This window comes from Harpia harpyja, chromosome 15 (genome assembly GCF_026419915.1).
Source record: "Harpia harpyja isolate bHarHar1 chromosome 15, bHarHar1 primary haplotype, whole genome shotgun sequence".
In the NCBI taxonomy this organism is placed as follows: Eukaryota; Metazoa; Chordata; class Aves; order Accipitriformes; family Accipitridae; genus Harpia; species Harpia harpyja.
The window spans coordinates 11,209,845-11,229,798 of record NC_068954.1 but is presented as its reverse complement, the minus strand read 5'-3'; the positions used below and the strand labels follow the sequence as shown (position 1 = coordinate 11,229,798).

General features: G+C 44.3%; 1 protein-coding gene and 1 long non-coding RNA gene across 2 annotated transcripts; both read left to right on the top strand.

Annotated features, from left to right (window-relative positions):
- Positions 1-1,281: 1,281 nt before the first annotated feature.
- On the top strand, positions 1,282-2,251 carry LOC128151915 (uncharacterized). The gene is made up of 3 exons (XR_008238494.1): positions 1,282-1,892; positions 1,987-2,045; positions 2,180-2,251. It is a non-coding gene; the product is annotated as an uncharacterized LOC128151915 (long non-coding RNA).
- A 1,350-nt stretch (positions 2,252-3,601) lies between these two features.
- On the top strand, positions 3,602-18,296 carry LOC128152246 (uncharacterized). The gene is made up of 20 exons (XM_052810347.1): positions 3,602-4,064; positions 5,424-5,570; positions 6,696-6,767; positions 7,711-7,878; positions 7,970-8,066; positions 8,940-9,157; positions 10,179-10,332; positions 11,209-11,417; positions 12,648-12,765; positions 13,653-13,858; positions 14,493-14,610; positions 14,692-14,858; positions 14,983-15,083; positions 15,175-15,296; positions 15,415-15,465; positions 15,558-15,741; positions 15,824-15,947; positions 16,967-17,063; positions 17,269-17,370; positions 17,877-18,296. The coding sequence occupies exons 2-19, from the start codon at positions 5,478-5,480 to the stop codon at positions 17,349-17,351; spliced, it is 2,382 nt and encodes a 793-aa protein (XP_052666307.1). The 5' UTR covers positions 3,602-4,064; positions 5,424-5,477; the 3' UTR covers positions 17,352-17,370; positions 17,877-18,296.
- The last annotated feature ends 1,658 nt before the right edge of the window (positions 18,297-19,954 follow it).

Here is a 19,954-nt window from a genome sequence, read left to right as displayed (position 1 = left end):
GGACTTGCTTTGCTTTGCTTGGTTGACAGTGAGGCCAAGAGCTGGCTATCGCACACTGACCACAGTTGCTATGTCACATCCAAAGTCGTTTCTGCCACATTTAGAACCACAATTAATGCCAGAAACAGAGTAATTGCGATGCTCTGAGTTGTCCAAAGGTCCGGAAATTCATCTCCTCACTGCTTGTGCAAAGGCAGCAGCTAATTGCAGTCGTGTACCTATCCTGATGGTTGGCTGTTCATTAATAAATTGCAGTCACGCTCTCTCAAACATGGCTCCCTCAGACCTTGACTCTCAGTATCTCGGAGAGATGCTACATGGCTCTTGGAAATGGCTTATCAAAATTGGAACCGTTTGCTATCCAAATATACTGAAGTTTTCACTCAAAATTCAAGATCTCATTGCTACACCACACTCATCACTGTGGTATCTGAGTACCGCCATTTCCAGCTGAATTCCAGCCCCAGCTGGATTCAATGAAGAGTCACTCTGAGTCCGGGGACGCAGAGTTAATGCAGGCCAGGATCACGCGGTGAGTCCTGCGTGGGCTCATGAGAAGTTTTTTGCAGAAGTTGGACTTCGGCTCCTGCTGAGTGAGAAAGGGTCTTGTGGCCAAAGGACATTAATTAGGAGATTGCTAAAGCCCCAGGGCTCTGCTCCAGAGCGCTCACACAAGCGTGCCACCAGGTCCGTGCTGTATAAAGTGAGCGTGCCTGGCAGGGCGGTGGTGTGGATTCTGTTGTTACTGCAGGGGTCCTCTGAGACACGGGGACAGAGGAGGAAATGACACTGATTGCACTGTGTCCTGTGAGTGGACGTGCCCACTGGCTTTTGTTTATCCCAAAGTGGTGTGAAGTATACTGTAAAAACAATCTCATTTCTACAGCACAGCTCTGCTCATGCATGTAAACCAAAGTAAGTTAAGAATGGTTGGGTAATGCCCCCAAATGGGGACCAACAGGAGATTGAGCCCAGAGTTTCAATGGCTAAAATGTCAACCTAAATGTCCTGTACATCTCACCCCACCATAGCTCATCCATGCCACACAAGCTGTATTTTTAGCTCACCAAACCTCTCAGCCTTTCTGCTTCCCGGGGCACTTGCAGTCCCAGAGCCACAGCTCCCACCAGGCGCAGTGACTTTCTTTTCCCAGGCAATATGTTTGGCCATTTACAGACCTGCACATGGTCTGACTGATCCAGAGATATCGGAGCACTTCTAAAAACAAGATGTTTTCACCAAAACTCTCTCCGATAATCAAACAAATCAAAGGGCGACCTAACTGGATCCACAAAAGCAAAACGTGTAGCTGCCAAAGAACTGCTGTTATCTCTGGCATGGCTGGGTCACTGGGACATTCCACAGAAACAAAAATGTATTTCCTGTGTAGACCCAATTAAAATATCTGCTGGAAAATGTTTCATGTGCTCTTAAGACCTGAAGCCAAAGCTACCCAACTGGCTTGTAAGGAATAAGATTACTTCCCAGGGGTTGATGGAAAGCACTGAGCACCCTCTGCTGCACTCATTAAAATTAGGCTCAGTAGCAGCACCTGACCTTGTAAATACCAGACAGAAGGGTGCTGTGCCCTCCCAGCAAGAGGAAGGGTGCCTCCCGCTGCCAGGAGCTCAGATAACATTGGAGGGCACTGCAGGATTCAGCCCAGGCTTCCATCTGCAGCAGAAGCCACTGTCCTCTCCCGATTCACATGCAAGGTTTGGAGAAGACAGCACAATCTCTCTGTTGTAATAGGTCAGCTATACCTTTCCTCCTGGTCTGACCAAGTTCCCTCTCCACAGCTGGGTCAGCTTTACTACAAAGGGAGGAGGACTTTGCTGCCTATGCATGGGTCTCTGGGGACAGATGGAGGCTGTGGGTTACTCACTATCCAGGTAATGAGACTTCAGTTGCTGTCTTGTTTATTTTCTGTCTTGATCTTTTTTTCCTCTGTTCACCCCATCATTTGTTCGTGTGTTTATACTGCAGGATCTGGCTGCTTTTCTTGCTATTCTGTCTGGGACAAGGGAGGCAGGTGGCTCCCCCAGGTTGGTGAAACATGATAAAAGGATAGTGGGGAGAGGCAAGGATGAGAACTTGGTTATTTTACTTACAATGAGATATGCCTCTTCTCTGCTCTGCAGTCCCACTGGCTCATACGCTCTATATGTGCTCCCGCCAGGTTTTGTAGAGAGCAGTTGCCGCTCCAGGATTTTTTGGATGAAACTGAATAAACTCTTGCTCCAGGGAAAGTTCTTCCAGCTGGAAATCAATGGTGAGTCACAAGTGGCTGCCCTGAGTACCATGAAGTTTGGGGAAACACCTAAATGATCACAGTGCCTGTGATCTGGATGCTGCTGCCATCTACGTGATAATTGGTAACTGGCCTCAAAGAACTCACAGAACATCCTTGCCACCTAGACCTGGCCTCTCACACCTCAATTTGGCCAATATCCCTACAGATGAGTAAAGCTTGTATGTACAGCCACAGTCCCCTTTGCATCTTATGTCTAACATGCTGGGGAAAGAAGGATGGTCCGAGGAGGAACGACTGACATTTGGCTTTCATTCTTTCGTCTGAAGCCTTACGCATGTCTAGCAAGGAAAACAAAGGTGACATTGCAGCTTGGATATGTCCTAGACAGCACAAATGATGACAGCAGTGTAGGCTGGGTAATACCCAGAAAACACACTCTCAATGAGTGCTGAGTGAGTGCTGCAGCAATTAAAGGATTTTTTTTCTTTCCTTTTTATTTAACACCACAATGGCAATGAAATACCCTCTTTCAGATTGAACAAAGGGTTTCCATTTTGCTGAGGAAAACAAAAATCTACTTAACCAAAATGAAAAACAGAAAATGTTCACATTAGAACAAAGTATGTGATTTCACCCCAAACCAGATTTCTTTCTGTTGAGATCAGTCCACTTTTTTCTGGGTTTTGGGTTTTTTCAATTGATTTGGAGGCAGAACTGAAAAAGTCAAGTACAACAAGGGTGTGGGGAGAAGTGATAGCATTTATGAGAGCAACTGATATCACTGGAAAAAACAGACCAGCCTTCAGGCACAAAAAGGTTGTTTGTTTCTTCCAGCTCTATCAGTTGGTCTCATAAAAGCTATTTCCTCTTCTTCCAAAATTCTTCGCGCTTATCTCCTTAGTCTATCCTGGCTGCAAGAATACATCTACTGAAACAGCAGTTATTAGTACTGTTCAACATATAAAGATGACAGACAAATCTAGAAATTACAATGGCAGCTGGTTAAACCCTATCTATTTGTACAGATTCTTGTGTCTAACCCAAGACTAAAATAGTTCCTTAATCAGAGGAGCAGATAATTAACAGAATACAATGTTATTAGCTCTACCAGCATCAAGAAATGAGTGCAGCCAGCTCCCATCATGCCCATTACTTGGCTCCCCCATCGGTTCAACAGCACGCAGCGCCTTGCCAAGCAGAGATGAGCAGCAAACCTGACCAATTTGTAGAAGTGCCCATCCAAAATAGGTCCATGACTACATCCTTTGATCAGAGTGAGAAGCAGATTATTGTGACTCAAGGATTTTTAGAAATGGATGGGCTTAATTGCCCATAACTCTTTTCGAGAGAGTAAAATCAGGGAGGTAGAAATGTACATGATGCCTCAGAGAAACTCTCCATAGTAGTTACATCAAGGTGGCTATGGCACAAGCTTCTGGACACAAAGAAATGGGCACTAAAGTAAACATACTGTGGGTAGGCTTGAGACATGCCAGAATGTCTCCTGCACTCTAACATATACCAGCACAGCATCACCAGCTCCCTAGCAGCACACGTGTCGTTGGAGAACACCCAGCCCACCTGGACCTCTTTTCAGAGGAGAGCTGCCTGAGGGGGCTGCACCACTGACCTGTGACTTGCCCTGAGCTTTCCATCCCACGCGTCATTCCCTTTTTCTATAGATCCTTATGCTGGCCCCCTTCTGCTGGATGAGAAACTAGCATCTCGCTGTGGCTACGTCCTGTCAGAAGATGCGTGGGGCAACCCTGTCTTCCGTGCGTCAGCACTTGGCTGTCACGTGACCAACGAGGTAAGACCCAGAGACGGGCTGAAAACAACTTCAGACAGTACACGCTCTCCAAAAAGACAAAAGTTGGATATTATATGGCATTCCAATGGCACGTTTCGAGAACTCGAGAAATAGTGAGCTCAAAGAGTTAGCGCTGATGGTGTGTAGAAATGAATAGGCAATGGCTCTCCAGTATGAGGTTTGTTCAGTGACTGACATGGGATTTCCTCTCTCCGTGAAATGACACTTAGCCTAATGCTGCTGACTAGCTGCCAGTTCTCAAGCATATCCTTGTAGCTGCTGATTTGCCAGAGACTTTCTTGAAAGCCTCTCTGGAAAGAAGTAGGCATCTGCTTGAAAAAGCAACATTTGCAGTGTGATTCTGGCAGATCATTTCCTGGCTTAATTTGTGTGGTAATGTGCCTGTTAACACATGCCTAGGAACGTAGGTCACACACATCTATTAGACCCAGATTTGTCTCACGTAACTTTAGCCATCTAAAAGATAATGTCTAGTCTAAACTAGTTGTTTACGCTTCCACAATAGTCAATGGAGAGAAACAGGCATCTCGGAAGGTGATTCACCCCTTCCTAAAATATGTGTAAAAATTTAGGCCTGACTTCTAATTTCTAAATGTTAGTTGAGGTGCAATGTACCTAGAAACAGAACATATCAGGTAGAAACTTCATTGCTTGTCCATGTTTAGTGTGGTTGATCCTGGAAGCCCCTCAGAAAAAATAAGGTAAAACTTTATGGGCAGAGGTTACACTAACAAGAATGGGGGTGTACAGTGTGCTGTGCAACAACCAGGGTTTCCAGACTGGAAATTTCTCTGGAAAGGTTTTGGCTTTCTCTGTAGAAAAATACACATCCATGTCAGACAGAAGCACATCCACGGCTTCATGTGTTGCTCCTGGAGAGCTGAAGGACCAAGAGGAGCTCTTAGTGAAGCTAGTCAAGATAGACAGACACTAAACAGCATTTGTAAGACAGATCTGAACTACCTACATCAAATTAAAAGCTCCAGTACTGTCTCTCCATGAGGAGGCACGTAGCAGTCATGAAGGGGAGGAATGTGAACCACATGGTGAGGAAGGCCAAATCTTCCCCTGACTAGCTGCTTAATACTGTGGCAAGAATAGTGCTGAGATGTGACCTGAGGCAAAGGCTGTAAGTACTGAGGCAACGTCTCTGGCTCAGAAAGCCCCTGAACACAAACCACTTAGGGTGGTACGTCAGAGGAACTGTCACTGCAGCTCTCAACCTGTTCTCATCCTTGTAAACCACTCTTGGAAACAGGACACCGGGCTGGACGGTCCCCTGCAGCCGCTCCTGGGACCTTCCACACCATCTGTTGAAGTGCCTGTTTTTCCTCCCAGGCAGATGAGTTGTTTTCACTGACTGTGAACATCAAAGTCTCCTCATTTTCAAGCATGAGGGCAGCTGTGACCTACACCTACCCTATGTACTGCTCCTACTCTTCCTGGGCTTCAAGAGAAATTGTGTGTGAAGAAAACTACATGGAGGTAAAAGTTTCCCACTGAAGGCAAAGCTACATTCAAGCTCCCTGCCAGGCACAACCACCTCCACAAATTCCTGTCAGAATTTGATTTTACACTATGTACCAGACGTAATAGTGACCTGCTGATATTCATGTAGATGTAAGCATGCAGTAAAATTCAGTTAACTGTACAGATGATGTAAGTCAAGCCGCTGCAAGTGAATCAGCAGCCAGGTATGCCAACCTGTTTAGGTCACAAGAGTACCTTTATGTCATAAAGTGCTGCAGCACCTGTGAGGATGTCATCCTTACATTTGAAATAATAAAACCTAGAGTTTGCAGAGCTGCAGCCCTGCTGTGTCACACAACTCACAGGACATCATTGCGAGACAGATCCTGCCTCCCGCTGGGTGGTACGATTTGCCTGTTCAGCCTGCTACCAGCACCTATATGCCAAACAAGAAATAAGGCACTGAACAAAACAAACTCCACCACCTTTTACATGCACCTACTAGAGGCAGGACAAAGCAAGCATATTTCTCCTACTAGGAGTTAAGGCTGTGCAGTCACATCTGGGTGTCCCAACACACTTAAACCATGGTACAGATGTCTGGAGCAAACACTGACCCCCAACTCATTGTCCAGAACTTGCCTCACTCTGCAGGACGTGCTGGTAAGAATTACACCACGGCATCTACCTTAGGTATTGGGGATCCTGCATTTTCAGGTGTTCAGCCTGCATGGGAAGAGGGAACCAGTTCTGTTAAACCCAATAGCTTGCTTCCCTATACCTCCAGTGTAGAGACCCCTAGTGTAGAGACCCAGATGTCCCTGAAAGTCTCCAGAGTGTGATCTAGTTTACAGCTTACCAGATATGAAACAGGACTTTTGATTCACCTGGTTATACAAAGTCTTCCCTCTACTGTACGTGCACCACCATAGATGCCATGGCTTTAACTTTCATTTTAGGGCCACAGAACTTAACGCAGTCAAGAACCTGTTTGGAAACACTTCAACTACCTCCAGTGAATGTAACCTGCTAAATCCCAACAGATACTGGGGAAGAAATCTGAAAGCCCCCTCTCTGCTCCCCATGCCTGTAATAATGCTGAAGATTTGTTTGTTCTCAAACAATCTCATCTGTCCCCAGGTGTCAGTGAAGACCAATGTCCCCGCAGTTTCAAATGACTACACTGTAGCGTGGATGTCAGCACTGCCAGAGGTATGAAGGGGAGTCTTTCCTAACAGCTCCTAGCCTGCCTCTTCTTGCTATTCTCATGAGTCATTCTTGGGGCATAGCTCCATCTCTGTCAAAAAAAAGGAGAGGGCAAAATTGCCATGAAGTACTGAAAAACTCTCAAGTTTTCTTAGAGCTCTAGACTGCAAAAAGACATTTAGGGGGGAGAATAGAGCCATATGCTTGTTACATTAGTGGAAACTGAGTTCAACACAAACAAAGGTAGGTAGTTCTTCACACAATGGGTAGTGAATCTGTCAAACTCCTTGCCAAAAGATGTAAGTGGCTGCTAAAAGCTTGCTTGATCTCAAGGAGAGCCTGGAAAAATTGACCGAAGAGAAATCCAGTAAGACATACAAAATACAAAGAAGCTACAGATAATTCAGGAGTTCCTGAGCTGAAAATTGAGGCTGGAAAGTATTAGGGGGAAATATATACGCTTCTCCTACTTTTCTCATGTCTTACTTGCTCCTTATGCCCGTTTTTCCTTTTGACTATCCTCCCATATGGTAATCATTTCAGAAGACTCTGTTCTAGACCAGTAGAGACATTCTTTGACACAGTATGGCTATGTATTACAAAAGGTAGTCTGTCATTTGGCCTCTGGACTGCTCCAGCAATTGACAGATATAAAGGCAATCATTTTATTAACAGCACAGGCCTTTTGTCCAAGGGGATTGTTCAAGGCCACCAATCTAAGTTTCTGCTTAGGGCTGCTATAAGACTATCTCTAAAGATGCCTTAAAGAACTATAGAATTCCTTACCATTATATATATCAAGGGTGTTTCTTGCCTGGAGTGGACTAGTAGTGTCTAGTCCCACTCCAGTTACTCCATCTTCTAATAGGAAAACAGATGCTACAATATCATAGTTTTTTAAGAGACTTTGGTAGACTTAGATCTGATGCAGCTCATCTCTCTCTTGCAGACTCAAAATGTTGCATACCAGCTATGGCAACTGATGTTTGTTTCTCCATCAGGGAGAAAGAGAGTAACGGTAAGCGATGCAGCAAAACTAGGCTACAGCTTCAATAATACGCTGTCCCGAGTGTACCTGCGTGCACCCTATCACAGCAACGAGTCTGACTTCAGCGTGGTGAGTTGTTGCTCTCAGTCGGACACAAAACTGCGCCGTTTCCACTGCTTCTCTAGGATATCAGTTCTCCTTTTTTCCTGCATCCCAACAGGTCAGTGGTGTAAATATGAACATGATCACTTCCACTTCCATGTACAGGCAGCGGTGGCTGCTTTTGCTGATTGACACAACTGTCTCCTGTCCTGTTGGTAAGGATTTCTCCCTTGTTCACCAAAAATAACTGCCTAAGGAGCTAGTAGGAAACACAGTCTCCCCATTTCCCTGCGACCTACTCTGTAAGAGACGAGGTTTGCAAGCCACCCTCCAAGCAGCATGAGCTAAGAGTCTGTGGCTTTAGTCCGGGACAAACATGCTGTGATGCTACATTACTTGTGTTCCCAGTGCAGTGTTGTACCTTGTCTCTGCCATCTCAAACCCCCACATTAGATGCAGGAAACTGGAGACAAGTAAAACTGCTGCAGAAGGGCCAGGGAGCCTCCCCTGGACTAACCCCTCGCCCTTGGCTCTCCGCTGTCATGTAACTCCACGTGGGGGATGCAGCCCTGCACCCTCGGGACTCACCTGGTCTTTTTCTCTGGAAGGGCAGAACAAGTCCGGCTTTTTGCAGAACATTGGTGGCTACACCTTCTGTCTCTCACCGAACAGTATTAACTTGAACAATTGATGAGGAAGCAGGAGGTTCTAAGTTGTCATGATCTTGAAGCCACTATTTCAAGGAGAATGCCCAAACAGGTGGCTCTGTGTCTCATTCCTTTTGCCACTAAGGCAAAACTCCTGGGACCAGAAGGACAACAGAGTAGGTAACTGGGAGCATGGCTGTTGGTTCTTCTGAATAAATTAATTAGTCATCTGCAAGTGGTGATTCAAGTCTACATTGAGCACCAGGGTTTCTGCTACAGAATAGCCATCAGTTGGCTAATATCTTACAGTGTGTGTCATTAGTGAAAGCTGTAAAGGTACCCTGGTGAAAAGGAGTCAGGGAAAGACAGCCATTGCATAGTGAAGACTCACTGGTAACTCCAATTGCCCGGCCTTCTGGGACTGTCTATCTAACTCAACAGATGGCATCAGTTTCACTGATACTACGCTAACATGGACTGTGCCAAGCATTATCCCCACATTAGTGGTTCAAGAATCCACCTTTCTGTCTAAAACCATCTTAATGGGAGTCAATGGCCGAGTTGTAGTAAACCCAGAGGAGAAGAACTACTTACTGGAGCACAACAAGACACACATCGAAATAACTATCCCTATTGGAGCAGAAGGAGGCAAGCTGAAGGTTAGTACAAACCTGTCACATACTAACACATTTGAGGGCCTGCACCATGGAAGATGTTTCTAAATCATAATTTTTCCACATAGTGATTGATTGCTGCTTAAAATTCTTACAAGAAATATTTGAAGACCTAGGTGCTCCTTCTCTGTGTTTTGAAAGCACCTACTCAGAAACTAAGTATCTCTGATGACAAAGCATGAGAGAAGCAAGCGGCTGTCTTTTCTTAATAATCTATAAAGTATACTAATAAATTAAGAGTGAAGGGATTCCTGGGCACTGGCGTTCAATTATCTGTGTTGTTACATTACGAAACCGGTCCTGGCACACTTCTGACCTGGGTCAATGAGCAATTCTCTAGACAATTTCCATGCAGGCAGCATGAGTTAGTATGGGACAGGCTCCCAGCATGTAGTTTGGGTGCAGCCAACTGCTTTGGATATAGTATAATCTATGTCAATCTATAATTTACAGGTGTAGAGGCAGTGTCCAAAGAAATGTGCAGTATAAAGGAGCTGGCAATATTCTCACAAGGCTCTTTACCAGTTAGCTTTGCAAAGATGACATTGGTGTGACTTTTTGACTTATGCTGTTCAGAAGTTCACTGTTTGGTGTATCAGTGGACACTTACATCACCATGTGTATGTAACACCAGACAGAGTTGGTCTGAAGAACTGTTGAAAGCACGAACAAACTTTCAGAGTGCATTGGGACAGAATGAGAAATGTGGCTGGTAGTCCAGGGATTGCAAAAAAATAAATGCAAATATGGTTACTTACTAAACTTAATGAGGACACACACCCCCGCCAACCCTGATACCTCCTTATTGAGAATCTCAGCAGTATCTGAGCCAAACACGGACCAGACAAATGGGCCAAACAAACAAACAAGCTCCCCTAGCAAAATCCATCCCAAACTGTACTATAATACCGTTTTCTCTTTCTAGTGTAAGGATTTTAACCATATTCAGTCATTCCTCTATTGAGCTATTGAGAAGTAAGACTTCATCACAAATTTTACCTCCTAGAGCTCCATATCTGGTGGTGTATATGGAGTCATTTACAGTATTGACTTGTTCTTGGAGCACACATGGACAGATGCAGATTGGCAAACCACGAAGTACACTGTCGTCAAATCCATCACCACACCTTTCATGCCACAGATACCAACTGTTATCAACAGTAAGTCATTCCTCTCAAGGAATTTTACTGATCTCTTGCTTTCGACATGTTATACATTGCTCCATTTGACCTCTGCCACACACGTACATTCACCAGAACTTCCTCAACTCCCACTTCCAATTTGCTAGCCAAAGTCAAGATTCAAGGTATTATAAAAAACCCCAAACCTTTAGCCTTAATGGATGTATCATTTATCACCCGTCATTATGGGATGAAGTGAAAATTATTGGTTGCTGATAAGAACGTGAACATTTCTTTCACACTAACATCCAGATTTTTCCAGTGAGCACTGGGACCCTAGAATAAAGATGTTGTGTTGTGCAATTATCACACTGGGGAGAACTGTCTGAGGACAGCGTTCATTGATGGCATTTTCTCTCCAAAATTGCCTGCATTTGTTATCTTGGGAGCATACTGAAATCATTGTGCCAACCAGTGGTGCAGTAATATTTTTTTAATTGTATTTTCCAATGCATTATGACACTAAATGTCATTGGATCTGTCTGGATAACTGATGTAGAAAGAAAAAGGAGCCTCTTAGCATACATTATGATAGTTTTTCCATATTTTATGTGGCTGAACTAGATTCTAGATTTCTCTATAGGAAAGTCATTGCACATCTTAGTGCACCTCTAGAAAGTTACTTAACCCACTTTCTATAAAGTTGTATGTATTTGTTGTTAATCTCCTGCAGCCTGAAGCAATTCTCATGTACACAGAGTATTTCAGATCTGACTAGAACACAAACACTCATTAATCAGAGCCATTAAAGAGATGGCTGTTGGCTAAGTTTCCTGGAACTTGAATGAGAGGCCACCCCAACCATCTTTGTTACTTGATCCACATCAGCAGTAATTTGATGTTCTCTCCCTACAGATACCCTGCCAGAGGAAAGGCTATTTAATGTTGCATTTGGACACTTTCTTCCCGATGTCTCTCTGGTGGCAATCGCAATAGGAAATGTGCCATTTACCCCGAGAGAAGCACAGCACCATGGGTTTAAGATTTATGAAACTCCCTTTTCTAATGGAATGAAAGAATTTATCCTGGAAGTCTCTTTTGATGATCTATACGTTCTAAAGGAGGTAAGATACAGCAGGTCACTCCAGCAGCTGAGTGGAGGAGATAGGGCAGTCCCTTTTCAGAACATAGTCTGGCTTTTATTAACCAACAACTGTTGCTCAGTCATAAAGGTGTCAATGAGTCTGAGCTCACCTGAATTAAGACTAGAAGCTTGTATGGCCCCACCTTGCTCTCCCTCGGTCTCTGGGAGACATGCTGCATCAAGTGTGATTAGAAGGTATGAAATATGACTTCCTTTAGTGTCTGTCAGTATGGCTAATGTCCAAGCACACGCCCAGCAGGAAGAGGTTTGTCAAATCTCTATTAAATGCTATCCCTTGATACAGAAGTGCCTTGGAAAAATAAATCAATTACTGCAATCCTGCAAACACCAGTTACCAACATCCAGTAAATCCTGAACCTACTGTTTATGCACAGCCATTTGACCGCTGGCACAGGCCATGCACCATGTGAACACGTACAGGCAGATTCGGGTTATTCTAAATGTAATTTTGTTAAGCTTCAGACCATTTCTAATCTAAATATTTATAAAAAGTATAAACTCACAGAGGGAATTCAACCTCTCACTTCAGCGGCAAGAGGCATAAGTGCAAGTCCTCTACCACTGTTTCAACCAAACCATGCAGAGTTGCGACACTACTTTCTGTTACAAGGAACAACATTGTGAGGGCACAGGATCAGGACAAATTTTCAGGCTGCAGTCAAACCACAGTTAAATTGCATTATGGATCAAAGCAAGCCAAAAATTTTTAGAAGTACGCCTTTCAGGTTGAACGGCAGGTTTTACTTTGGGGGCACTTTTAGTGAAGTAAATGAGGATATTGAGAGGGACCTCTCACAGCACCTCCTCACACCTTCTGTCTTACTGATTACTCACTCTCCTGGGTCCAGCCCACATTCTGGGTAAAGAAGAATAAGGATTTGGACCCAGATCTCCCTCTACAAGCTCTTTCACCAGTGGGCTACAGAGGAAACACCACTGTGTTCACTTCTGCCTCCATTTTCTGAACAGGCACTACATTCTCCACACTAAAGTTTGGCCGAAAAAGCTGTTGAATCCAGTCCAGATTTCTGAATAGTTTTAGGCCAACTGAAGCGATGTTTTTGGAGACTGAGCTATTTGCAGGGGAGAGGAGGGTGTTGGAATAATTATTTAGTGCTGCTCAGGATATACATTCCTGTCTGTGCTGGAAGCCATTGCTACTGCAGCCTTACACTTTTCTCTCTTTCAGTATGTGAATAGAAATGAAACAAAATATACCCTCCTTGTTAACTACACTATAAGCGTGGGTCCGGAGATGACACTCTATTATCATTCTGCAGAGGTGGAGTGTGTGGTTGCTGATATCGGTAAGCTTTCCCCCAATATTAACTGGTTTGCATCAACAGCATGGATCAGATTTTCATCGAATTCAGTGAGAACAGCTTTAGGCTGAGGATGAGAGCTTTTGGGAAAACCCCACCCTTCAATAGCTCATTATTGGTAACATAGCCAACTTGCTGCTTTTCTGATGGCAGCTCTTCTGCATACTGGCAAGACAGTCTGCCCTCGAGACACTGAGAGCAATAAAAACTAGTGTGTAAAAGAAGTTGGCTTGCAAACTCAGTGAACAAGATGCCTCATAACTTGAACATACATCTACTGGCAAAACTTTCAGACATTGCTGTGAGTTTCAGTTTGTCCTCAAATGCAATTCTGCCTCTGCGTCCAGGGCAGAACTCAACTGACTCAAATAAATTGCTGTGAACTCCAAAGACAGCATTTCTGTAAGGAGACAATCATCCACTAAAAGCTGTACTTAGCAGGTTATTGAACCAGTCAGGAGGTCTGGTTGGTATTTTTCCCAACCTTCTTAGATTTTGGATGCCACGAAGGTGACAGTGTCTCCTCACTGTCCTATTTTATCTTTGAAATAGCTCTGGCTTCAATCCAGAGAAGGCTAACCAAAAAAATATATTTGCATACATAGCTCAGCTTGCCTTACCGAAACAGGGAGTAGTCCTGGAAGCAAGCTGGCAGGCCACCGCTAAAGCATGAGGATTCCCAGTCCCACTAATTGTGAGCTGTTACATCCACAACACAGCCAAAGCCCTGCAGACGATGCCAGTATGCACGTAACAGGGCTGCTGCAGTGCAAGCGCAAAATTTACCCACGAAGGAAATCCCTGCCTGGGCCAAACATCTTTGCTAAAACCTTCCTTCATTGCTAACTCTTCACCCCACCTTCTTCTTACAGAACTACCAGAAGCAGTTGGTTACTGTGATGAAGAAAACCTGTATCTAGCCATCCCTCTTTTTGGATTGCACCAGTATTGGAACCTGTATCTTGGTGACAAGCTCCTAAACCGGCACGTTGCGCTTATCAATGGGTATCTTGCAGCTACCAACTCCACCCACCTGATCTTGCAAATACCTCTGTTTGCTGTGGGAGTTATCTATGAGGTACGTGAACTGTATAGCAATTCCTTCTTTAAAGCACATAGGACTGTTTGCTCATACAGCCGCAGTCCTACAGTCACAGTTTGTTGTGCCGCAGTATTACACACATTGGGAAACCTCCAGAGGGAACAGCTCTAAAGCCAGTGCAAGTAGGACAAGAGGTATCGGACATGGACCCTTCTGGTAATGCCATGTATTATGTAATCTGCAGTGCTAAATTGTCTCTAAAAGATATGCACCAAGTCTTCAAAAACAAACTCCTCAGTATTTTTAGTAAGATGAAGCAAAATGTCCCATCTGCACTGAGCCAGAAACAATATTTCAATATAGCTTTTATGAAAGAAGCTCTTTTAAAGGAACGTTTTGTAGAAATGTTAAGACATGGCGGGGGAAAATTGATGCTGTAATAAACATCTGAACTATTCTACAATAATCAGCCAAAATTTATCTCTGTGACAGTGACCAATTAATTCATACAAGAAAACTTCTGCCCCCATGTTGCATCAGGCTCGAGTCTTCAGACTGACTCAACTCTTGTGACTTGTTAGTATTCAAGTGGCACAGGCTAAAGAGCAGAACTTTGTACATATGGATCACATGCCTTAACAGGAGACCTCTTCCATCACCTCCCTCACAGGAAGTGTCCTTTCAGAAAATTAAAGCAAGGTTTGATGTTGCCCTGAGGAAAGTGAGAACTATGGAGACCTTACAGATGTTCTCCGTTAGCTGCAGTTTTAATTCTCCAGCATTTATAAGTAAGTTACACAACTGATCAATCAATAAAAAGATCTGTGATTCTTTCCTTGAATTCATAACCAACTCTCTGATTTTCTCAGTATGCCACCCAGATGGTACCATAATGATATCTGCCCAAATGAAGACAGTTCCTGCCATTGATATGAGTAAAACCAAACTAAGGGATAGCTCTTGCAAGCCTAGAGAGTATAATGAAGGACATGCCTTCTTCAAGTTCCATGTCACTACCTGTGGCACTTCAGTAAGGGTAAGCCCATGGCCAGAGCAGATATATCTGCTGGAAGTCTCTGTCTCTCCTGCATTTTCTCTTTTGTTCCCCTGCACCAGTTCCTGAAAAGATTCAATTTTTAATGAGCTTCCCATATGCACAGTTTGAAGGTGATCACATTGTTTATGAAAATGAAATCTCTTATGAGAAAGAGACTCTTCCAGGACAGAGCATACCAACAATCACAAGAGATCCAGACTACAGGTAGGAGCTACTGCTCACTAACACTGCTCACTTTGGCACAGCTGCTGGAAAGTAAGAGTGAACACAAAAATTACCCTTTCTTCTATTATAGACTAACAGTCTTATGCTACTATCGAGCAAAAGAGACCCTAGTGCTAGGTGCCTTCGCTAGTGATCCATCCACATCACCTCCCTTTGGCTCCGGTACAATGGTACCAAGACCAAATATTGCAGGTAGGCAATTCTTTTCCTCCATTTTTAAACTTCTGTGACTCTTTCTGTTGTAAGTTCCCTTGTTAAGACATGCCCTGCTTCCTACTAAAAAACCTCACTAACATTTCCTTTTCTGCAGTACACAGAAGGATAAGACAAGCCCTGAATGTAGTTTCAAGAGTGTCCAAAAGTAAGTCTCCCCCTAAGAAAACCAGAAAATTTCCAAACATTTTAATTTAAATAAAATTAAACAACAACAAAATCCCCTGACATTTTCTCAAGATGAATATTTCATGGAATTCTATGAGCCCAACATGGCAATACTCAAGCGACCTGTGGAGCCTGTGTTTCTTGAGGTGGAGCTGAAAGATGAGAGCCCCGACATTGAGTTATACCTGGAAAACTGCTGGGTAACCAGGTCTCTAGACTTCAACAGCACCCCAAGATGGAACATCACTGTGGATGGGCAAGTAGTTATTGAATGACCAATGCGCTCATCAGCAAAGCCCTAATTTCTTCTAGATCTGTTGATCTGTTCTCTCAAATAGGTGTGAGATTAATGGCAGTGAGTATGTTGCAGAGTTCTGTCCAGTAGCTGTTAGCCCCAGGGTGAGACATCCTTCTCATTTTAAAAGGCTGGCAGTAAGGACCCTGGCACATCGACTGGAACAGGTAAGGTTAAGTGAAAGGCTCACCTCCCACTCACGGACACTATCCTCTGAACTTCTTAAGACCATGTAAAAAATAGCCAATTTAAACACCTCACAGACTTAAGACCTAGCCAGCATTCAACCCAAGTACCCTGACTGGTGCGCAGCTTTAATTTAGTTCTCTTCTCAAATCCACTCTGCAACACAGTTTCAGTGACTTGAGATTGCACTGGCTGGGGTAAACAAAAGAGTTTGGTATGTAAATATGATTTTTATATGGTGTTTCTGACTTTTTATAGGATCATAAAAAGTCATAGCACTTCAGCTCAAAACGTCTAGAGCAGAAAAGTCAACTTACATGCCATAACATCCACATGAAGTTCAGCTCTGTTACCTCCCATCAGTCCCAGCGAGTCAACCATCTCCTCAGATGCCAGCCCAATGGGCAGGGAAGCAGAGGCATGTGGGTTTGGTCTTACACTTATGAGGTTCTGTCCTCCTCTAACAGGTCTAAGAAGAGCAAAGAAAACCCCAGGACAGTCACCTGAGGGTGCTTTGCTCCTAGTGCACCCAATTGAGTGGACTCTAGCACATGTACTGATATGAGCCATGGCAGTACCCTTCCCTGGGCAGCTCAAGTAACCACATAATTCTTTTGACTTGGCCTTTCATAAGCAGTTCAACTCACGAACTTGCTAGAAATGAACATGATGCAATTCTGGCTTGTGCTGCTTCCTAAGTGCGCAGCTGCATCTAGCACTAGATTGAGTTTCTGTCTAGCTTTGATACATAGCTTCACTGCAGCTCGGGAGGTTTTAACTTCTCCTACCTCAGCCTCTCAGTTACCAAACTGCCTGAGGGCTTCTTTGACACCAAATTTGAAATTCAAGGCAGGTTCAGCTAGAAGGTGCCGCGTGCAAGTGTTCAGACAAGCCTAAGTCTAATCAGCTGTGACTTCTGCAAAAGGCAGACAAAAGACAAAACAATGCTCTGCAAAGCGGGATTTGGTATGGACCAAGTGGTGCTTTTTCTTCTTCGCAGGTTTACGTGCACTGTTTGGTGGCAGCCTGCTCTGCTTCCAACACACTACCCGGCAGCCCCTGCAGAGGAGAGTGCAGCTCAAGCAGGGAGAGGAAAGGTAGGTGTTCAGGAGAAAAAGAGCCATTGCAAAGCACTCCTGATGTTTTTAAGGGATTTGGGACCTCTGGTTTTGGTATCTGAAATGCCTTGAACATGGACTGTGTAACATTACCTTTAGTTCATACTTTAATACATTAGCACTTAATGTGCAGCCTGTATGTATTCTTTAAAAACTACACAGATACACTGTGTATCATTCTCAGCCTTTCCAGGTCACCGTTCAGCCAACCTCCAGGGCTACGTACTTGCCGGACCAGTCTGGGTCATTGATCCAGACCTAAGATGACGCATGTGAACTGAATTTGGTAAGAACACCAGGTCCTGCGTACTCACCTAGAGAGGTCACCATGCTTTGTGGCACAAGCGATGCATAGCCTGTCCTTCAAGACCTTAGAACTGTAAGTTCTGGGACAAGAACGAGGGAACAGGCAGGGTTTGCAGTCTCCTGGTCTAAGCTTGGGCCTGTGAGAAAAGGAAGAAGGAGAGCTACCTGCCAAGCCAAACACAGGTGGCATGGCTCTGGAGAAGATGCCAGCAGTAGAGCAGGACATGTTGGAGTTGGGCTGTAGCAGGCAGTTTTGGAACCAGATATTATTTCAACAGGTTTTCAACTGGACTGCACCCAGTCTGAAAGAAAATAGATCCAAAATTTTAGAAACAAACATTAAGGCACAAATCACTGCCATATTCCAAATTCTTTCGAAGGGTCCAAATCCTCCAGACTGTTAGGGTCTACCCTTGGAGAACCAGAGCTATTCATCTGTGTGCTCCAGCCTCACTCCTCACTTCACTGTGTGTGTGTCTCTAACAGCTCCTGAAGGCTCTGCTGTGCTGGGTGCTTTCCAAACAGTGCAACTAAGACACAGGAGCTGCCTCTTTCAGTGACCACAAGAACTGTCTTGCTTCAAATGAAAAGTCCAGACGGTGGGACTCAGAACAGCACCACAACACTGGAAAGTGCTAGGGTCTGCTAACAGGATTAGTAAATGTTGTAACCTGTTGCCTCTCTGAAGTGGCTACAAATGAGAACTTACCAGAAAGTAGCCCAAGGCTGCAAAATAAACACTTCTTGTTTCTTCCAGCTATTGAAATAGGGACTTGCAGATCACTAAAATTATTCCAGCCCTGATTATGGCTGCTTCTTTTAATATTTCATAAAGTGACTGCCAATCCTCCCATGTGAATGTAAAGTGCAAATCTGAAAAGTCAAATAAAAATACATACAAAGTAATCTAAGTGCAGAACATCTCCTTGCTAATGTGCAACAGCAACCATCTGGTGTACCAACATTGGCTTCAAAGAGCCATGCAATCTGCTACTTGGGGCCTCTTCCACATACAACACAAAGGCATGCTTTTTTTTCCCATTAATGCCGATTTTTGTCTAGAACATTGCATTGACCTGAGCATCTTGGAAGCCTGTTAGTTCCTCACTTTCCTCTCACCTGCCCCTGTATGGAAAAGGCTAACTCTACAAAATGGGAGAAGACGGATTCTCTAACATGAGTAAAAAGGACAACTTACCTGGTATTTTTTCTTTCTGTGCCTACAGAGAACATTTTTTTTAATTATTTCCAAGAGATCAAGGACAAACCAGACATACAACCACCTGCAATCTCTCTCAGGATGTGCCTGCACTGCAACCGGAGGTGTGCCTGCAGCACGCGCAGGTGTTCGACACCAGTGAAGAGGGGGCAATGGCACTGGTGCCGATGCAGGCTAATGGTGCACATGTATGCCATCTCCAGTGGGTTTGCACAGCTCGTACAGCCTCTATCTTCACAGGCTGGCTGGTTACGCATGCCGATTAGTGCATATACATGGCACGCTTCCCAAAAGCTGCAGTCATGCCTGGGATGAGTGCTGAATAAATGTAGTCTTAAAGCTGTATCTGCTGAAGGACTAAGTTTTGTAACAAGGAATCGGAGGGTACTGGGATCCCAAGACCCCCTTCAGCACCAGCCTGGGAGACGCCTTCCTCTCTGCTGTATGAGCAGTGCACTCTACTGTCCGGAGCTAACACTGCAGAGTCAAGCAAGCTTACTGCTCCCACACGTTTTCCCGAGAGCACACTCCCCATTTTTAATGTTAACAAAAACTCATCAGTTTAGGTTAACTTTCTGTTAATCTAAAAAGCAGTCTTCCTGAAATTTGTAAACTAGGATGAAGGTTAAATAATGATGACTAAATGCAAGCTCTTCTTTTCCCAGAGCCCACGGGACACTGTCTAGTTCCACGCAGATGAGCATCAGGTCTGGTGGTGTGTCACTAAGGCTCACTCGTCCTGCAGTCTTGCAGAGTAGATTCAGGTAAACTTGTCTGCAGCAAGTGGGATATCCCAGATCTTTCCCTTTTGCCCTAGAAAGCCAGGAAGGGGTCCAGCAGTGTTCCCTACCCATCCACCCACCAGCCAGCAGATGGGAAGACCTTTCTCTTCTGGATACATTGGGAAGGAAAGGGAGAAGATGAGACAGAACCTGCATTCCCATTTCAACAGGCATTTCAGGTTCCTACATTCTCATAGACAAGCCAGAGAAATTCCACATCCTTGGTTTCTTCCTCCTACCTTGGTTGCTGTTCACGGCAGCTGATATTTTTTACACTAAATCATGCAAGTGTGTTAGGATTAGGCATTCATTGTTTAGCTTTGATGGTGACTTCCCCAGCTATGATTCAGCCACGCTATTGCATACTGTATTGCTCTGCATCTCGGTTCTCCTGGGATTACTCCCTCCTCTCAGGTATTGCAGCTGGAACTTCAGCACCTAACTCATGTCCTAGATTGCAGTTTTCAGGCTATGGGCTTAAACTCTTTCTTGGATTAGGCTTTCAGGAACCACCCTGGTCATACCACTATGGTTGAACAAGCCTTCATTATTCAGCCAATGTG